Source organism: Synchiropus splendidus, chromosome 4 (assembly GCF_027744825.2).
Source record: "Synchiropus splendidus isolate RoL2022-P1 chromosome 4, RoL_Sspl_1.0, whole genome shotgun sequence".
Classification (NCBI taxonomy): Eukaryota; Metazoa; Chordata; class Actinopteri; order Syngnathiformes; family Callionymidae; genus Synchiropus; species Synchiropus splendidus.
Genome location: NC_071337.1, coordinates 26,119,016 through 26,135,983, shown reverse-complemented (window position 1 = coordinate 26,135,983; position 16,968 = coordinate 26,119,016). Strand labels below are relative to the sequence as shown.

The window sequence follows — 16,968 nt, the reverse complement described above, 5'->3', positions numbered from 1 at the left end:
ATTTTCACGTACATAAATACCACTCGCCCGAGGTCACCATGCTCCTCCTGGCATTCACACAGTTAAAAACTGATGCCACATGAACAAAGTCAGCCCAGGAATGCTCCGGTGAGGCTTGGCGCGGAGTGACTCACCTTGGTGACAGAAACAGGGCAGATCTGAAGCGGATCCCACGGAGAAACCATTTCCAACTTCATCCCCAGCTTGAAGGAATGCCTGGGCAACTCTGCATGGTCCTGACACAGGAAAATTCGGGACAGTTAGATGAATGAGCACCATATTTTTTAGTGCAACAACAATGTAGGTCGCAGAGCCAGCTGGGTGGGCAGGTGACCAACATAGTGACATAGTTCATCATCATTATCAGCCAGGGTGCCACTATTAACATTGAGGCTGTTACTTATATATAAGAGCAACGACATTTTAACAAGAACAAAGGCGCCTGTACGAGCAGCAGCCAGTTGTTCTTCCTGAGCTTTTTCTGTGTTCTTTGGTTTAGTTAGCTTATAAGGAATTCCACAACAGTGACACAGCTTGTATTTTTGCCTTCTATTTTTGTGTGGATATGTTGGAGCCAACATGGGCAGTGATACCCTCATATCCAGAGACTCTGCTCATTGCCATTGAGCTGTTGTCCACAATCCGAATCACTGTTACCCCTGTCCTTAGCTGAGGAAGAATGGATAGGGGTGTCGCACAGACTGACGAGGGGACGACGTTCTAAGGCTTCCTTCTTGCTCCAGCAGCATACGGACTTGTCCACCCTGGCAGGCATGAGGGAGCGATTGTGTCATTCCTTCCTCTCCAACTGTCAGGTTGCACAGTGGTGGACTCTGCCAGGACTCACTGTTCAATGTTTTGCATTTTGAACCTTTCTACACATTATTGGATTTTTTATGTTACTCTTTTTTCCCCCCCCAAGTACCGTGAGTTCCAGACTATAGATCGCAACGGAATATAAGAGGCACACTCTAAATGTAAAAAACAAAATAAATTTTGTTCATATACGAACTGCACCGGCCTACATGCCAATGGGTCAGTAATTTCCATGTACTCATCTTAAAAATGCATAAGGATCACTACTAAACTAGTTTTCAAAACAGGGTCCAGCATCAAGACTGGTTCAGGAAACAAACTTGGTAATGTTCTGAACTTGAACCACGCTGCCAATATATCTAAACTGTCACATCTTTTTTTTTACAGTTAGGAGCTAAAATCATCCGTGTGTGAGAAGTGCCGCTGCAGACATTTGGGGACATGACATTTGGAGTGCATTAAGGTACATAATGCCTATAAAAAGCCATACACCAACCACAAATGTTGTTGCTTTGTCCATATCTTTAACGTTTGTATGCTGCCCTAACAACCAACATTTCCTAAATGTGGTACGAATAAAGACATAATAAAGGTCATCTAATCAAATATAAATAGCCATCAGTTAGTTGTATTATGTAATAAATAAATGCAACGTAAGCAACATGGAAACAATATCGTGGAATGGTTGAATGATAGTAATATTTGTTTTTGTGTATTTTTTTCAAGACAGTGAGTCACCAAAAGCAGATTTTTTTAACTCTTCTCTTGTTATCCAACTATTGACCAGGCATAACTCTACACATACTAAGTACACACTTTGCCGACCCAACAACCATCTAGCAGTTCTAAAAACTCAATTTTGCCGTTCTTCTTTCTCCATGATGACAGGATAACTTCACTCAACAAATGTCCATTGCTCTATTTTTGCTATCAATCTGCACTTTCCACTCAGTCCAGGTACTTGCAAATAAATCATTAACTGTACTGTTACTACACGCACTGTTCTGTATTGAAACGTGATGTCATCAACAAGCAACAGACCAGGATTCTTTCACAAAGTTCATCTTTTTGTGGATTAAAATGTTTAATGCGCAATAAAGATTTCTTAAAAGACGTTAAACAATGGAAACTTAAAACAACCCCGCACAAAACTGCATGCCGTGATGTCCTCAGATGGTGGCAGCCTGGAGACATACTGCTGTTGCCTAGCTACTACTGGCGATTCACTGTACATGTGCTTCAACACTTGCATTGTATACAGATCAGTTTATACGCCACTATAGAATAACATACAGTACAACTATAAACTGAAATCGATTCAAGGGTCGTGTCTAAGGGGCTGGGTCACAAGGTACACAAACAAGACAATATGGGACAATCCTGACCAGTACAGTACAAAGGACATCTCCATTTTGTTTTTACACTTACCAAACTACTGAACATTGCAGTGTACTAATTATCCAATCATCAACGCTTCTTGCTTTGATGACGAAAATGAATTTGAAGCACTTTTGTCGATGATTGCGCGCTACTACAGATCACTATAAACAGGCCTAGAGACAGGGAGAGTTGTTCTGGGGAGTTAAAGATGGTTTGAGGGACTGAAGAAAGAAGAAGTATGACAGATGAACTGTGCCAGTCAGGTTTGTTTTATTAGCAAAGTGTTTCACTTTGAAATTCTAGTTGAAGCATTAAAATTACTGGTCTGTAAAAATGTTTTGTGTTATCAGTTAAAGCCAGTCAAGGTTTCAGTTAAAACACAGCAGTTTAGTCGCCCACCAGCACAGGCAGGCAGCCAGCAAGTCCTAGCAAAGAAGGTGAACGAAGACTGCACAAATGTGGCTCACCTTGAACACCTCAAGAGGAAGCGGACTCTTCTGCCCATCGAGTCGAGCCTCCTCCAAAGCAAGCTGCCACTCAGTGGTGCTCTTCAGTGACTTCATTTCTGCAAAATAGTTATTATTAAAATGCGTCATCATGTCAAAAAATTTCACATTGCATTTCCCCCAACATTTATCAATAAACAACTCAACAAAAAACAAACATGAAAAATGTCAGTTACATATAGAACTTACATAATATTATTAATATATAATACTATGTTATTATTATACTACTATTAAACTTCTGAAGCATTACTTGTGATGTTTACAAGACTTCTCATTATGGTTTGTAATCCTGCAAATACTAATCTGACAGTTGAATTACTAGTTTAATTCCAGATTAAATGGGGGAGTTGATTTTCACCTGCAGGCGGCTCTAGTGAGAGATCGTTCTCCTGAGCCCAACCAAGTGGGCGGAGCCTCGCGTCCAAGTAGAACAGCCAAACATCATTGGTCTGATCTTCTTCAGACAGCCCAGCGGTGCGCAGTCGCAGCCTCCCACCGACATTCTTCATGACACGAACAGGCCAGTAGAGCAAAGAATCTGAGGTGTCCTGAAGCTCTATAACTGAACCCTCTAGGATCATATCCACCGTGTTTTTTCCCCGCAGGGGCTGAGGAGAAGCCACAATATTCAGTGTCACATAACATTGTGCTTTCATCCCTGCAATATAAACCATCACTCCATTAAACCGTTAATGTTAGTACCTGAGCCAAGTAAAACATTGTGTTTAAATAACCCTCATCTTAAAAACTAAATTAAAATATATGTTCCCCTGCTAATGCTTTTGCATGCACATTTATTATACAACTCAAATTAAAAAACAGTCATTTAATCAAGAAATGCAAATCATGTAATGGGAGACTGACAAATAGAAGGCAATGGCAAACTACTTTTAACAGGACAGAAACACCAAACTTAAAAGAGGTGCATCGACTAGTCAACAATAACTGACAATTAAATTAGTGCCAGACGGGTCCATGAGTCGCTCTCTAAGCACAATGCACTGAAAGAGGAGAAACGGCTGAGGCTACAAGGGACAAATGTTATAAGCAAGAGACCACACCCCAATGTGTGCTATTGCAATTTAAACATAAAACAAGATAACAGCACACAAGTGCTGACAGAACTTCACAGTTCTATCTTTTTTAACATATTCAGACGTGTTGTGTCAACTCGTACAATACAGACTACTCGACTAATTGGTAGCAGCCCTATTTTAAATAAAGATCTGCAACAGCCGATACATTTACAATGACACATTTTAGTTTTGCTTCTAATGTAATTGAAATGAGCAACAAAAAATGCTATCCACTTATGCTATCGTTCGTTGGTATGTAGCAGTTTAGAGTGTTTGATTATATACATTTTTTTTAGATAAATATTTAAGCTCATATTCACATCAATTGCTGTGGTGAGTCCTAGGTTCATTGGGCAATAGCTAAGGTTCACTCTGGACAGGATGCCAGTCCATCATACTTTTATGTTTCCAGATGAGAGCAGAGAAAACTGATAAGGAGACACCAAAGACATGCACTTTTCATTGTTTCCCTTTAGTCACATGTTATGCATTTAATCGTCAAAGTTCTAATACCAAGATCAATAACTCATTCCAAAATACAATCCACCCCTGCAGTGAATCAGCAGCGAAATACACCCTTTTATGCTAACACTAGTTCTGTGTACAGTCCACACCAACAAGTGGGCAGCACAAAAGCTTGTTGTTCCAACTGTTCAGTTGCCTCAGAATGCTGTGAGGAAGAGGGGGTGAGGGTCGACAACTCACCCCATCAAGAAGGTTGGCAGGAGCCGTCCTGGAGCCAGTCAGGTCCTGAACCAGGAACTCAGTCCAGTTGTTGTACTTCTCCTTGATGGCTGCAAATGCAGAAGCAAAAACCATGACCTGACATAAAAACTAGGGACACAAACGAAGAAACTATAGGAATCAAAGCGTCTAACTCACACATGCACGCATGCACTAATAATTTGATTCACATCCCCTTTCATTATTTTTTCATAACTCTACAGGAGTCAACAAGAGAAGTTCAGAAGTGCACTGGAAATATGTTTGATGAGAAGTCTTCTAATCGATAAGAAATGGCTGTGAGTCAGCTGACCGTGAATATAAAATATCTCCATCAGGCAGAAAGAATCAGTTTCAATGGTTTTGGCTTCTGTTGATTGAAACCAGTAGCCGTTTAATGTCAGGACATCATGTTGACAGAGATTTAAAACAAATGATGAAGTGGTTTTGTAATTCATAATTACACATTATAAGAGACTTTACATTGCATAATACACTCTGGAATATGCAGCGTGACTTCAGTTTAAGGTACAGGGCTGCCTCATAGCATTAGAAGTTTCCACCTTAAAGAGCATCAGAACAATTTAAACTTCTGTGTACGCAAAACAGTGGATGGAGTCAGTGACACATCCCCCAATGAGTCACGGCAGCAGGACGACTGGAACATTCAGAGAAAGAACTGATGTTCCCTGCAGCCGTAGCTGACATCAAACCAAGGTGACAATGTGATCCAAACATCGAACAATGTCTCATCCCGTGATAGAACAAGCCACTGAAGTATTCCACAGGCTTCTGAGCCTTATTTTGAGCTTTGTCTGGTTGATTGTGTGAAGCAGTGAACATTGAGATTTTATTTCCTTAAAGCACAACAGCCTTAAAATAAAGCAGTCCCTTCATTATAGTGAAAACGACATTTAGAATCCCTGTGAAAGAGTGAAAATATGTGATCAAGTCATCACTGAATTTAATTTAGTTAAAACTTCATTACACTTTATTAAATCTTTTGAGCAAACCTTGCATTGCATGCTCGCCCACACACTCACTTGCTCGCCCACGCACTCCTTGCAGGAAACAATGGCGGGTTTAAAAAAAAAAAAAAGAGTCTACCTGGTTTATCCCTATACTAGTATACGCTTGTCTTAAAGATTATGCCATGTAGTGTACAAGGGCAGTACGGTGAAAAAATCATCAGTTTGCAGCTTGAAGGTTGACTAAAGTTACACCAGGCCGCCAACCTCACGCAGGCCAATTATAATGTATCTTAAGAACTCATAGATCCAACAGTGATCTTCAAAACTGCTTTGCAGACCTAATTCTCAACACTGACTTTATTTTGTTTCATGGAGACCTTGGACGGTGCATATGGCAAAGTCTAACTAGACTGTGCATGGATGCAAGCCATTATAGGAGTGCCTGAATTCTAAAATGAAGCTAATGTAATTCATAAATATTTCTTCAGCCCATTTTCTACTTAAAAGCACATCATCATCTCAGTATCACATGCTGTTAAATTCAGTTTAATACAGACTTAATCAGCTGCAGCACTCATCATCAAACATCCCCTGGCAAGTAAATCAATTTGATGACGGAAGAGGAGTTTTCCCCCTGACACACGTGAACAGAGCCCATCAGTGTGGGCCAGTCGTAGTCCCCACTCTAGTTTAATAATAGTGTTTTTTCCTGCTCGACTGTTTTCTTTTCCCTGCCCTGCTCACACACACACAACCATGTGGGTGAACAGAAATAGATAACTATTTTTGCAGATCCAGTCCAGATTAGCCATGAGGGCATTCACAGTTGCAGAAGTTAAAACCTGAGCTGCCTCTATGAGTCCAATGTATTCATGTTCTCGAATTTTCCTTCAATGTACTTTAATATTTCATTTGCTACTATCACTTAGCTCAGTTTAGGGCGTGTTCTATTGTCTTGCCTCACTATTCTGCAGTGCCATTATCCTGTTTATTCATTTCCCCTGAAAAAGCAGCATGCGGAGGTTAAAACGGACTTCCACATAACAATAAGTGCATAATTAACCTTGAAGGAGGAAAGCTTCAAAACACCCTGCTTAGCTGTGGCCCCCACCTCCACACTAACCCCCTCCTTCCAGACGGCTACATGCAAATATGCGGCACACCATCGAGTAATATATTTACATACACGAGCAGCCCCTGCGCTCCGTAAACAAGCCCCTTCATTTAACAGCCTCACTTTGGATGATCAATTTTTTAATTAAAGAATAATCAGTAGTTTTCGATTGCAATGGCGCAACAGATTCTAATCAGAGTTAATGGAGGAAAATTAGGCCGAATGCCCTCCTCCTCTTATCTATTCAATACTGGCTGACAATACAGGAGTCGCGCGGGGCAGCAACATCCTTAAACAAACGTGGCAAACAAACAAAACTGGCTCTTGTGTCTGTCCAAATGGTAGTTAAACATTTCATTCATTTTATAGTCATACATATTACAGTCGTTTGTGTCAATGAATTAACTCTCCCAGGGAGAAACGTGAGGTGAGCTGTGTGTGTACAGAATACTTCCTCATTCCTGAACACCAACGCACTGGTTAAACCCATCCAAATCTTTGCCAACCGAGACGGAATTGTTTAGTGAAAATAAAATGTACTTAATTTAAGTTTGAGACACGCCAGCAAAGAATGCTCAATTTTAACTGCACTTTTGGGTTGAGACTTTGTCTTTCCATCAGTTTAGCCTTTAAAATCGCCTCTCAGTTGGGCATCAGTGGACAACATAAAAAGAAAGTGACTGAGGGGTCATTTACATATAACCCAGCAGCACTACAGTAGTCCAAGGATGACTGAGCTCCCCACTTTCAGGGATACATCCATCTACAACACACATGTTGCCCCAAAGGCCCATGGGCCACATCCGGCCCCTAACATAATTATACATTTCATACTGTCTGTTATTAAAAGGCCTCTGTGTAAAAGGCTCTCCCACCACGGTTACCAGTCTCACAAAGCACCGCAACAGTCAATGCTCTAATAAAACCAAACCAGAAAAAGGTTTCAATCAACAATGTACTCCTGACAAAACAAGGCCAGTTTCAGAAAATTCAATTAATTGTAATCCTGCTTCACTCATGACTCACCGTGACTCACTTTTTGTTTTGGCCGCCTCAGTAATAATCACATTGATTTGGAAAAAAAAAAAAAACAAAAACAAAAAAGGGTTTCCTTTGACCCAGGTCTGTCTTTTATTGCAACGGCACAGTTACGAGATTTCACTCACAGTGCTCCAATCACTACTGAAGATATTTAAGGACAAAGGATCGCTCCACAATAACTCCATGTGGCTTCTGCTGAAATCCTCAACTTACAGGTGTTGAGACTTGTTTTTTTCTTTTTTTTTTAGGGGTAGAGCACTTTTTTTTAGTGGACTGCAGTCAGCGGGACCACCTTAATGTCACATTAGGTCGAGAGGAACACAGAAGCCTGACACAAGTCAAATACCATCATTTCCTTTTTTCTCATTGCTTTGAATAATTTGAATGTGTGAGCACGTGTGTGTGTGTAGTCGTTGGGAATTAAACTTATAACGTCAGTACCATTACAGAGTCAGGATCATGTCTGTGAACCAGTGAGGTAGATTCATTATGCAAATGAACTGTAAGCGTCTGCTCAGTGAGAAGCTGCCGTCACCACAAGACCAAACCAGTAATACAGCCAGAAAATAATTTCATGTTCCTACCCTTATACGCTGCAATAACCCCTTTACTATCCTGTGATGGACATGCACATTCAAATGACCAGATGAAGCTCCATAAACATTTATGATATCCAGGAAATTCAAAAACTTGCACACACTTCTTAATCCCGCAACCCTCGAAAAGAACATTTCATATTAGAAACATGAAGATCTGAGTCCAGTTTGTTTGGAATTGCTAATACCGATGATGATGAAAGTAATATGTTTCGTTCAGTTAACGGGGCCTTGCCTAACCTAGAGGTGAGAAATGTATGTACAGTTGGATAAACATTGACCTCAAATCAATATCACTATAAATTGGGCTAGTTTACTCGGCAACCATTAATTAAATGCACGATAAATCCACCTCTCAGCATTGTACATATTGGGAAGTACGGTTTGCAATCAAGTGATTTTATGTGGGCCTGAAACCAAATGTTTGCCACATATATTTTTTTGATTGGTTGCGCCATTAAGTTCCTGAACGTATTTGTGGTGCCTTCAAAAGACATAAACAAAAGCCATTTGACAAGTGGATATCGCTGACTTTGTGATGTTCACATCTTGACTGTTTGCCTTTCTGCCCGGGTTGTACAACAGTAAAACCTGATGCGACTGACTGTACATTGTAGATTGTTGATCATTTGTTTATTTATTATCTAGTTATACACTTTTTTGGACAATTTATCATATAATATTTTGTCATGATAAATGTTAATTTATTTATTGTCTTATTTGATCGCTTGTGACGTTACTTTTTTTTAATGCTGATGCTCTGTGGACATCGGTGATGTTTGTTTTGTATCTTTAATGCCTTTGGTACAGTATGTGTCAGTGTCTTGTTGTTGTCAACACATTGAATTTCCCCACTGTGGGACTAATAATGGCCATCAAATCTAATCTAATCTTACTGCGACTGAATGGGTGGAGTGGTGACCATAGGTGACCAGAGTTGCTTCACCCAGTCTTAAAGGGAATGCACAATGCCTATGAGTACACGCGGTCAAAACAGAAAGAAAACACTTTTATTTTCTTTTTTATGAAAATACCAAACTTACCAACATGGTCAATATGATGGTAGATTTTCAGTTTACCGCACAAGCCTCATGATGTTTTTATTTTCCCCATTACCAATGCATTTTAAGCACCCACATTTTTCAGCTTTAGCATAATAATAAAATAAGATATTTCATATTTAATTGTGATGAATCATTTGATTTGGGCACATCAGGCTGGAAGTGCTCCCGTAATGAGCAATCATGTTTTCTGCTTCCATCCTGAAGATTTGAAACTTACTCATTTAAGTCTTTCTCATCATGAATGTTTTGGTTATGACATCACATTGTATTATGAATTGATGTGCTTACATATGTACCCTGTGAAACAAATACATGATTAATCTGTTATTTGCATCCATTTTGTTCTGTAATCAATAAATCAACTGTAATGTGAAAGCTTCAGCCAGCATCTGTATAATAAAATGTCTTTAAAAATGTACTTAGGCGTATATTTTCCATTTCCCATCTTCAGTCATCACCTTATAAAGAGCTACTAAGAGTCTGGACTTGAAGACAATAAGTCAATCCATAAGCGCTTAACAATGAGAAACTCCTTTCAAGTTTTCAACATTACCAAAACACTGGAGACTAGTACAAGCTCCAGAATGTTAAACATAACACTCCTGCTGCGCCTTTCAGCACAAACATTAGCAAAGAATGAGAACTGAACCATTATATTAAAATGAAATTATAGTTATGAAAAAAAGATTATATTTGTATTTTTCCACTTTAAGAACACAATTTCAAACAATCATATTAAATATATCAGCAATAGATATGAAAACATTCATGATTTGTGATTGCAAATAAGGATTACTGTAAAAAAGCCTCACTTCTTTAACATCCATTCTCTGACCATCAGCGAAGTTACTTTGCTGCTTGCATTGTTTTCACATCTTACTCACTGCACTTCTTGGACATGGAAAGGGCAATTTCATGAGGCTCCCTAGATGATTCACTTCTGTATACATAATATATCTGCCAGTACCACCCAGTGTTAAAATGCCGAGGCAAACTAACAAGCTTAATAAAGGTGCTGTTCATTCACATAGCAACCAAAACAAAAAAATAGATGGCATACATTTTAATATCATTACAAACAGCTAATGCTCGTTCATTTTTTTTCATAAAGCCTCTCACATTCATCAGATCCAATGCGTTTGCATTACTTATCACACAAGCACACCTTAGTGAAGCGTTACGATCAGCAGTGAGTGTGAGCTCTGCTACCAAACTAGAGATTAGCCACATGCAAGAAGAAGCAAGAAACTGAGAGGTCACTTCCTGAGAAGAGTTAAAAAGAGGAAGAGGAGGAGGAGGGGGAAGCACAGTGCACATGCTGCACACAGGCAGTTAAGAGTCAGAGCTGCTTACCTTTTCTTAGGTTAATGTTATCTGAGAAACAAACAAAAGGGAAACAAATGCACATATTTGTAAATGTACACATATATTTTCCTGCTAAATGAGAGCAGCTCTCTCTCTCTCTCTCACACACACAAACACAAACTTAACTTAAGTGTTCACGACATGATGCAAAACACTGAAATGGGGATGCTTTGAGCACACAACTTGATGGTATCTCACACATGACACCAGAGACTTCAATTACACTGTTCCACTTAGTTTTGCATCATTAGACATGTAGCAACATCAGCTGTCGCTCCCAGTTCACCAGAGAGGAAGAGATCAGAGAAGACAGCTCAGAGAAATTCTTTTAGCGTCCGCAAATATGTAACAGATTTAGTTTCGGTCAGTTTACTCTGTGTGTCAGCAGACCTATAAAACATTTTTTTTAAGTGACATCTTCCGGGACTGACAATTGGATTTCTTACAACTTCTACATTATTGAGATACTTGGATTGCGGATGACAATTTTCTTATGAGAAAAAAAAAAGACTTGGGATTTCAATTACATGAATTTCTTCACATTGTTCTTCTTGTTAATTGCATTAATAGAGGCTGCTTCTTCAGACTTTTTGTACCCCTTTCACTTTTTTATGATTACTGATATCTGTTATTTAATCTCTCAGAAAAGATTAGCGAAGTTTGTCATGTAAACAATGTAAGCAATTGAACTTACTGGTTCAACTGACAACAAACTAAGTAACACATGCAACCTATTTAATGCAGCATGATTTTTAACATTGCACAACCCACCCAAGTGTAAATATATCAAAGCGATGCATCTGACTGCACATACAGTGAGATCTCACATCCTCAGCTTTAAATAAAACTGATCTGATGTAGCTATTCTAGATTTGCATCTTCTTTTTTTGCCTCTTGGAACGAACCAGATAAGACGGCTACTGAAAAAAAAAAAAAAAAACGTACAAGGCAGGAAGGAGAAAGTATCCAGGTCATCGCCACAACAACAGAACAGCTCGCTATCTATCAAACAGGAAGTGTCATGAGAAATAAATGGTCTGAACAGGGCAGCAGGAGAGAGCTGTGTATCGCAGGGCGGTGTGTCTTCTGCAAACATTTGAGAGGGAAAAGGCCGGAGATGAGTAAAAAAGGAATCTGGACTTTTCTGAACTGCACCTATTTGAATATAACAACTAGATTTGACAGAGATGTGGATGGCTGAAAACCCATTCAGGACATGTAGGCTCAGATGGCCGATGGGCAGGTTCATAATCCAAGGGTCATTAATAACAATAATGAATGTTCAAGATCATTTCATCATTTCTTCATTTTTTAAAAATCATTTCTTAATGTATAACAAATAACAAGATACAGGTTTGTTAATAGCAAATAAAATCATTACTTTAATAATCTACACATTTTCTGGCCCAAAATCAAACTCAAGGCCCGAGGGCCACATCTGGCCGATATCCAATATCTAACATTCTCTACTGATAATAATAATAATAATACTGTCATGATTTCAAATAAAGGCCTGCTGTTAAAAACAACCCTCCAACCAATTACAGTTCAAAGTCCACTGCAATGGCTGTTTCTTGCAGTTTCCTCACATTGCCGTACGTGTCACTGCAAAAGTGTGTTTCAAATCATTTGGACAATAACAGGCAGATTCAGTTAGAGTGTTATTTGATGAGGTTGCCAGTCACCAGGTGTCTTGCTTGATGACTCCGACTCTCACGCTGATCTTGCCTTTTTTTGGCAAAGCAATCATTTGTTTGTGTCGTTCTCAGCAGCCAACTGTAGAGAGCACAACTTAACTGCGCAGCCCTAGCATCAGTGAATAAAATCTACTGCAGTAATAATATGCAGCGCCACCACAGCTTAATTCAGTTTCTCAACAGTTCGATTGTGAATTAAAGCCACACAGTTTCATAACTCGTTCATGTTCTAATCACCCTGAGAGCTAACATGTCTCCCATTCAGAGCCCCGCCCACGTGGTGATGCAAAGAATTAAAAAAATCTTTTTGCTAGACTCGTAGGGAAAAAAACATAGCACTAACGCTAAAAAAACACTACCAACATACATTCAATGAAGAATAGACTTTGATTAAGATTAAATAAGCAGGTCATTTGTCACACAGCTGCCTTTTTTCCATTTGGGCTGTTGATTTATATAAAAAAAAAAAAAACGTAAAATGGTATAACACACACTTGCATGCACACTGTGGAATTTAATGAACTACAAGGAATGTGAAAAAATGATATTGTACATCTCCTCAGATCTGCTGTGTGCATTGGGTGATCAATGAATGAATCCCAGCCTGTCTTTCTTGGTAATCCTCCCAACAGCGTAATAACTTACAAAAATTTGGGGAACACAGAGTTCATTATATTAGATTAAAGAGGAAACAAAATGCCGATCTTGTTGCTTTAGGAAAATGCAGCAGCTGAGTAGCTTATGTGAATTAAAAAACACATGGCGTTCATATTAGTTGTATGGCATTCATAACCTCAATTGTGCAGTTTTAAAGCTTTAGTTTTAAGAAGTCAACAAGGAGCACTAAATTACCTGAATAATAAATCCACAATCATCAAGCATTATGATCTTAAATTAATTTTAAAACAAAAACTTTGTTACATCAGTCACACTCAGAGAGAGAGTCAGTGTCCGTCACCAATATTTTGAATCCTGAATCCATCTAGACAGCAGTATATTTAAAATCCTCAAGGTTCGGAATCTCAACCTTTGACTGCATGTAATTACTTAATTTATCGCCTTGATTAATAGAATCACCTCAAGCATTCTGACTGATGCATGCCGACAGGTTTTTCTTTACCTTCAGGGGGCATTAGGGTCTTGTTGTTAAGGGTGCACCAGCCCACCGGGTGAAGCTCAGCGGTCATGACATCACACCAGAAGTCAGCCTTTCGGTCCTCTCCATAGCCACTGTAGCGCAGCAGGAGCAGCTGACCGCATGTAGTGATGATAGTGGCCACCCAGTATGTGTCCGGGCTGTTCTTATTGGCCACCTCCAGCTTCATTCCAGGCTGGAAGTTGCTCTGAAGGCTGATCTCCACCTGACACACACAAAAATAAGTTTAATGTAGACAATCCAAGTTCCTTCTCACAACACAACTGGAATTTCATCACATCTGGGGTGTATTACACGGAGATCCAGTTACCCCTTTGTTTGTTTCTGATGACCTCATAGTGACTATCCTAGTTCTGGCACCATTTATCACAGAGATAACCATAGGCTACATTGGCTAAAATGCAGGAATACTGTAATTTATTTTGACAATATTGCAATTGTGATTCAGCCTGCACTTTTTTGGCGTGGGTCTTATTCACTAAACACACGCAATAGATCATACTATAGTAGGGATGGGCAATAACTCGTACACAATGTACCGCCCAAAACAATACCCACAACGAGAATTTTGCATCTCACGATTCATCCAATAAACATGCGGCTCACTCGCTGCATTGAACATTGGACGAGACGACAGCGGTGCGCCGCTCTCTCCGAAACCACTCTGCGACAGCCGACACCAGTGTGTGACAGTTGTGGAGAGTTTGGCGGACTTTGGTGAAAATAGTTGGATATTTGACGGACAACCGCTTCGGTATTGGCAGCACCGTCCTCTTCCATGACCCAATTAGGGTTCAGTGATCGCAGACACACTCACAGGAATACTTCTTCAACAGCATCTAGGAAAGGTGTGTAGATGGGTCCATAGTAAAAGTCAACTGTTAAGAGACATGAGATACATTGGGGACAGCAGACAGACAGCTCAATATAACACTTTAATAAAACTGGCAGAGCAGTCTGTCAGGCACCATTCAACGAGAGGCGTGAAACATTGAATTTCTCATCTCTACACTTAGATAACTGTTATATTTTAACATAAACAAATGATGTTGGAGACAAACTCCCCTGATAAGTTTAATCATAAAAGAGTTTCAAGAGAGAATGGAGAGTGTCCAACATATGGATTTATTATCTTTTATCTTTCATATCGCCCATCCCTATTCTATGGTATGGCCAACACAAAATGCAATACAGTCAGCATCGACACACTTCTTCCCAGTAAGCCAGGTCTAGTGATGACATGAGCAAATGTAAGACATGGGTCAGTCCAGATAATCTTCCATTGTCATTTAACCACTCTTTGCTTTGTCTGAACGCGGTGAGGTCATCTATCTATCTGCCTCTATACCTGGTGGAGTGCGTTGTCAGGTATTCTACCGTGGTCTCCCAGCCTTTGCTAGTTGAAAGTGAAATTATATTACATTGCGATTTCGATTTGAATTGAAAAAACCTTCAGGCCTAGCAGCTTCAGACTGGCATGGGTGATATGAACAAAAAAAGTTATCTATCTCGCTAAATGTTACAATTTCGGCGATAACGATAATTATCATGACAAAACCATGTTCATTCTATTCTATGTGTTAGACACTAAAGTCTCTCTTGAAACTGTATTATGATGAAACCTATTAGTGGAGTTTGTCACCAACATCATTGTTTATGTTAAAATATAATAGTTAACTAAGTGTAGAGATGAGAAATTCAATGTTTCACGTATCTGGTAGAACCCACTTGTGTCGGACAGACTGCTCTGCCAGCTTCATTTAGGGGTTAAATTGAGCTGTCTGTCTGCTGTATCTCATGTCTCTTAACAGTTGACTTCAACTATGGACCCGTCTGGACATATTTCCAAGATGCTATTGAAGAAATATTAAAAAATAAAGTGAATAAATTATCATTTAGTCATATTCTATTCTCCAAATCGTCAAACTGTCAGTCCTTTGTCTTGTGTGATGAAAAACCTTTTCAATTCTCTCTCCTAGAAGGGTTGTTTTTCATTATTGAAGATTTTACTTATACTTACTATACTGGTCCCTAACTGATGCTGTGGTGTAGCATTAGCAGCCTGAGAGAGTGTGTCCATGATCAGTGAACCCTAATGGGAACGCGGAAGAGGACGCTGCCGGTCAAATAGCGGAGCGGAGGTCTGTCTAATATCCAACTATTTTCACCACGGTGTCTCGCCGAGGCGCCAGACGACTGCGTCTGAGAACCTATGAGGACCACTCCATCTAATAAAATGAACACCAGAGACTCAGAGTTGACCGGTGTGGTTATCAAAGGTTCCCTGTATTTAAAAATAAGTTTAAAACAAAGATCGTGAACCAAAGTCCACCACACACTCCAAAAATGTCACACGCTGGTGTCGGCTGTCACACGTCGCGGAGTTGGAGAGTCCAATGCAGCAAGTGTGTCACGTGTTTATCGGACTTATCGTGAGATGCAGAATTGTCATTGTGGAGATTGTGTTTGGCGGTATATGGAGTACGATAGGTTATCGCCCATCCCTACTTCAGACACACACAAACTTCCATTAACTAATTCAAATAACACCAATTAAAAGTGGATGAACTTTCTTTTGCAGGGAACATTCTTCAGTGGACTAATTCCACAACAAACAATACAGTCCAAAAACTCACTTGAGATTTTATGCAGATCATACCAGAATTATTGTGCTATTGGGTTATTGAGTATTTGGCTAGTGATCCCTTCAAAAGTATTCACAATTCCATAACCTTGCATTCAGGTTGTTCATTCATTAACACAAATCACCACCAGGCCAACTCGACCACTGACTTCTGCTAAATCAGGCACATATCATCTGAATCTAACCCTTAAAAACCGCAGGCTGAACAAAAGCCTCTTTGGTAAAATCACACTTGTCCTTGGGCAGCGATACCGAGGGTGAAGTGGCGTTTCCAGCTCTGCTGCAGGCAGCTATCCTATTCTTGAGAACAGTAACAGACCAGACAGGATGCTCGCACTCAAGCCTCATCGGGCAAGTGAATGGAAAAAGCCAACATCTGAGGAATAAACACAATGCAAGCGGGCTTGAGACTTCCTGCTTCCAACAATGCAAGCATGCTGTATCACTGTGGTAAGCTTACGTAACTTGCCAAAAAACATAAAATAACTTGTGTGTGTGTGCGCTTGTGTGTGTAGGCCCGAGCAGAATCACTGTTTGAATTTGGAACAAGCAAAGAGAGTGGGAGAGACGAGGGCTGCACTTTACTGAATCACAGTTTTTCAGGGGAATTCATGTTCCATTTCACACTGATTCAGTCCATTTACAAACAAGCCAATTTGGCATCCAGAGGGATGATGAACCATCAAATCACCACATGGACGATTTGTCCAGGATTGGTGGTGCACTTATAAAACCCTCTTATTCTAATCCTGCTGTTATTATAGACCACTTCCCTGTGCACGATGTAAGGAGCTCAAAACCCTTCAGATCTTAAAA

At 39.8% G+C, this 16,968-nt stretch overlaps 1 protein-coding gene across 5 annotated transcripts in view; it reads right to left on the bottom strand.

Moving 5' to 3' along the window:
• Window positions 1–16,968, bottom strand: part of sfmbt2 (Scm like with four mbt domains 2) — a 48,889-nt gene that overhangs the window by 16,159 nt on the left and 15,762 nt on the right. For 4 of the 5 annotated variants that reach the window (XM_053861754.1, XM_053861753.1, XM_053861756.1 and 1 more), the window contains exons 4-9: window positions 13,473–13,713; window positions 10,644–10,664; window positions 4,487–4,575; window positions 3,064–3,313; window positions 2,664–2,761; window positions 135–236 (exon numbers count right to left, since the gene is read on the bottom strand). In XM_053861754.1, the coding sequence (XP_053717729.1) occupies window positions 135–236; window positions 2,664–2,761; window positions 3,064–3,313; window positions 4,487–4,575; window positions 10,644–10,664; window positions 13,473–13,713 (801 nt within the window). The remainder of the gene's footprint in view (window positions 1–134; window positions 237–2,663; window positions 2,762–3,063; window positions 3,314–4,486; window positions 4,576–10,643; window positions 10,665–13,472; window positions 13,714–16,968) is intronic. The other variant, XM_053861757.1, reaches the window with a different exon arrangement.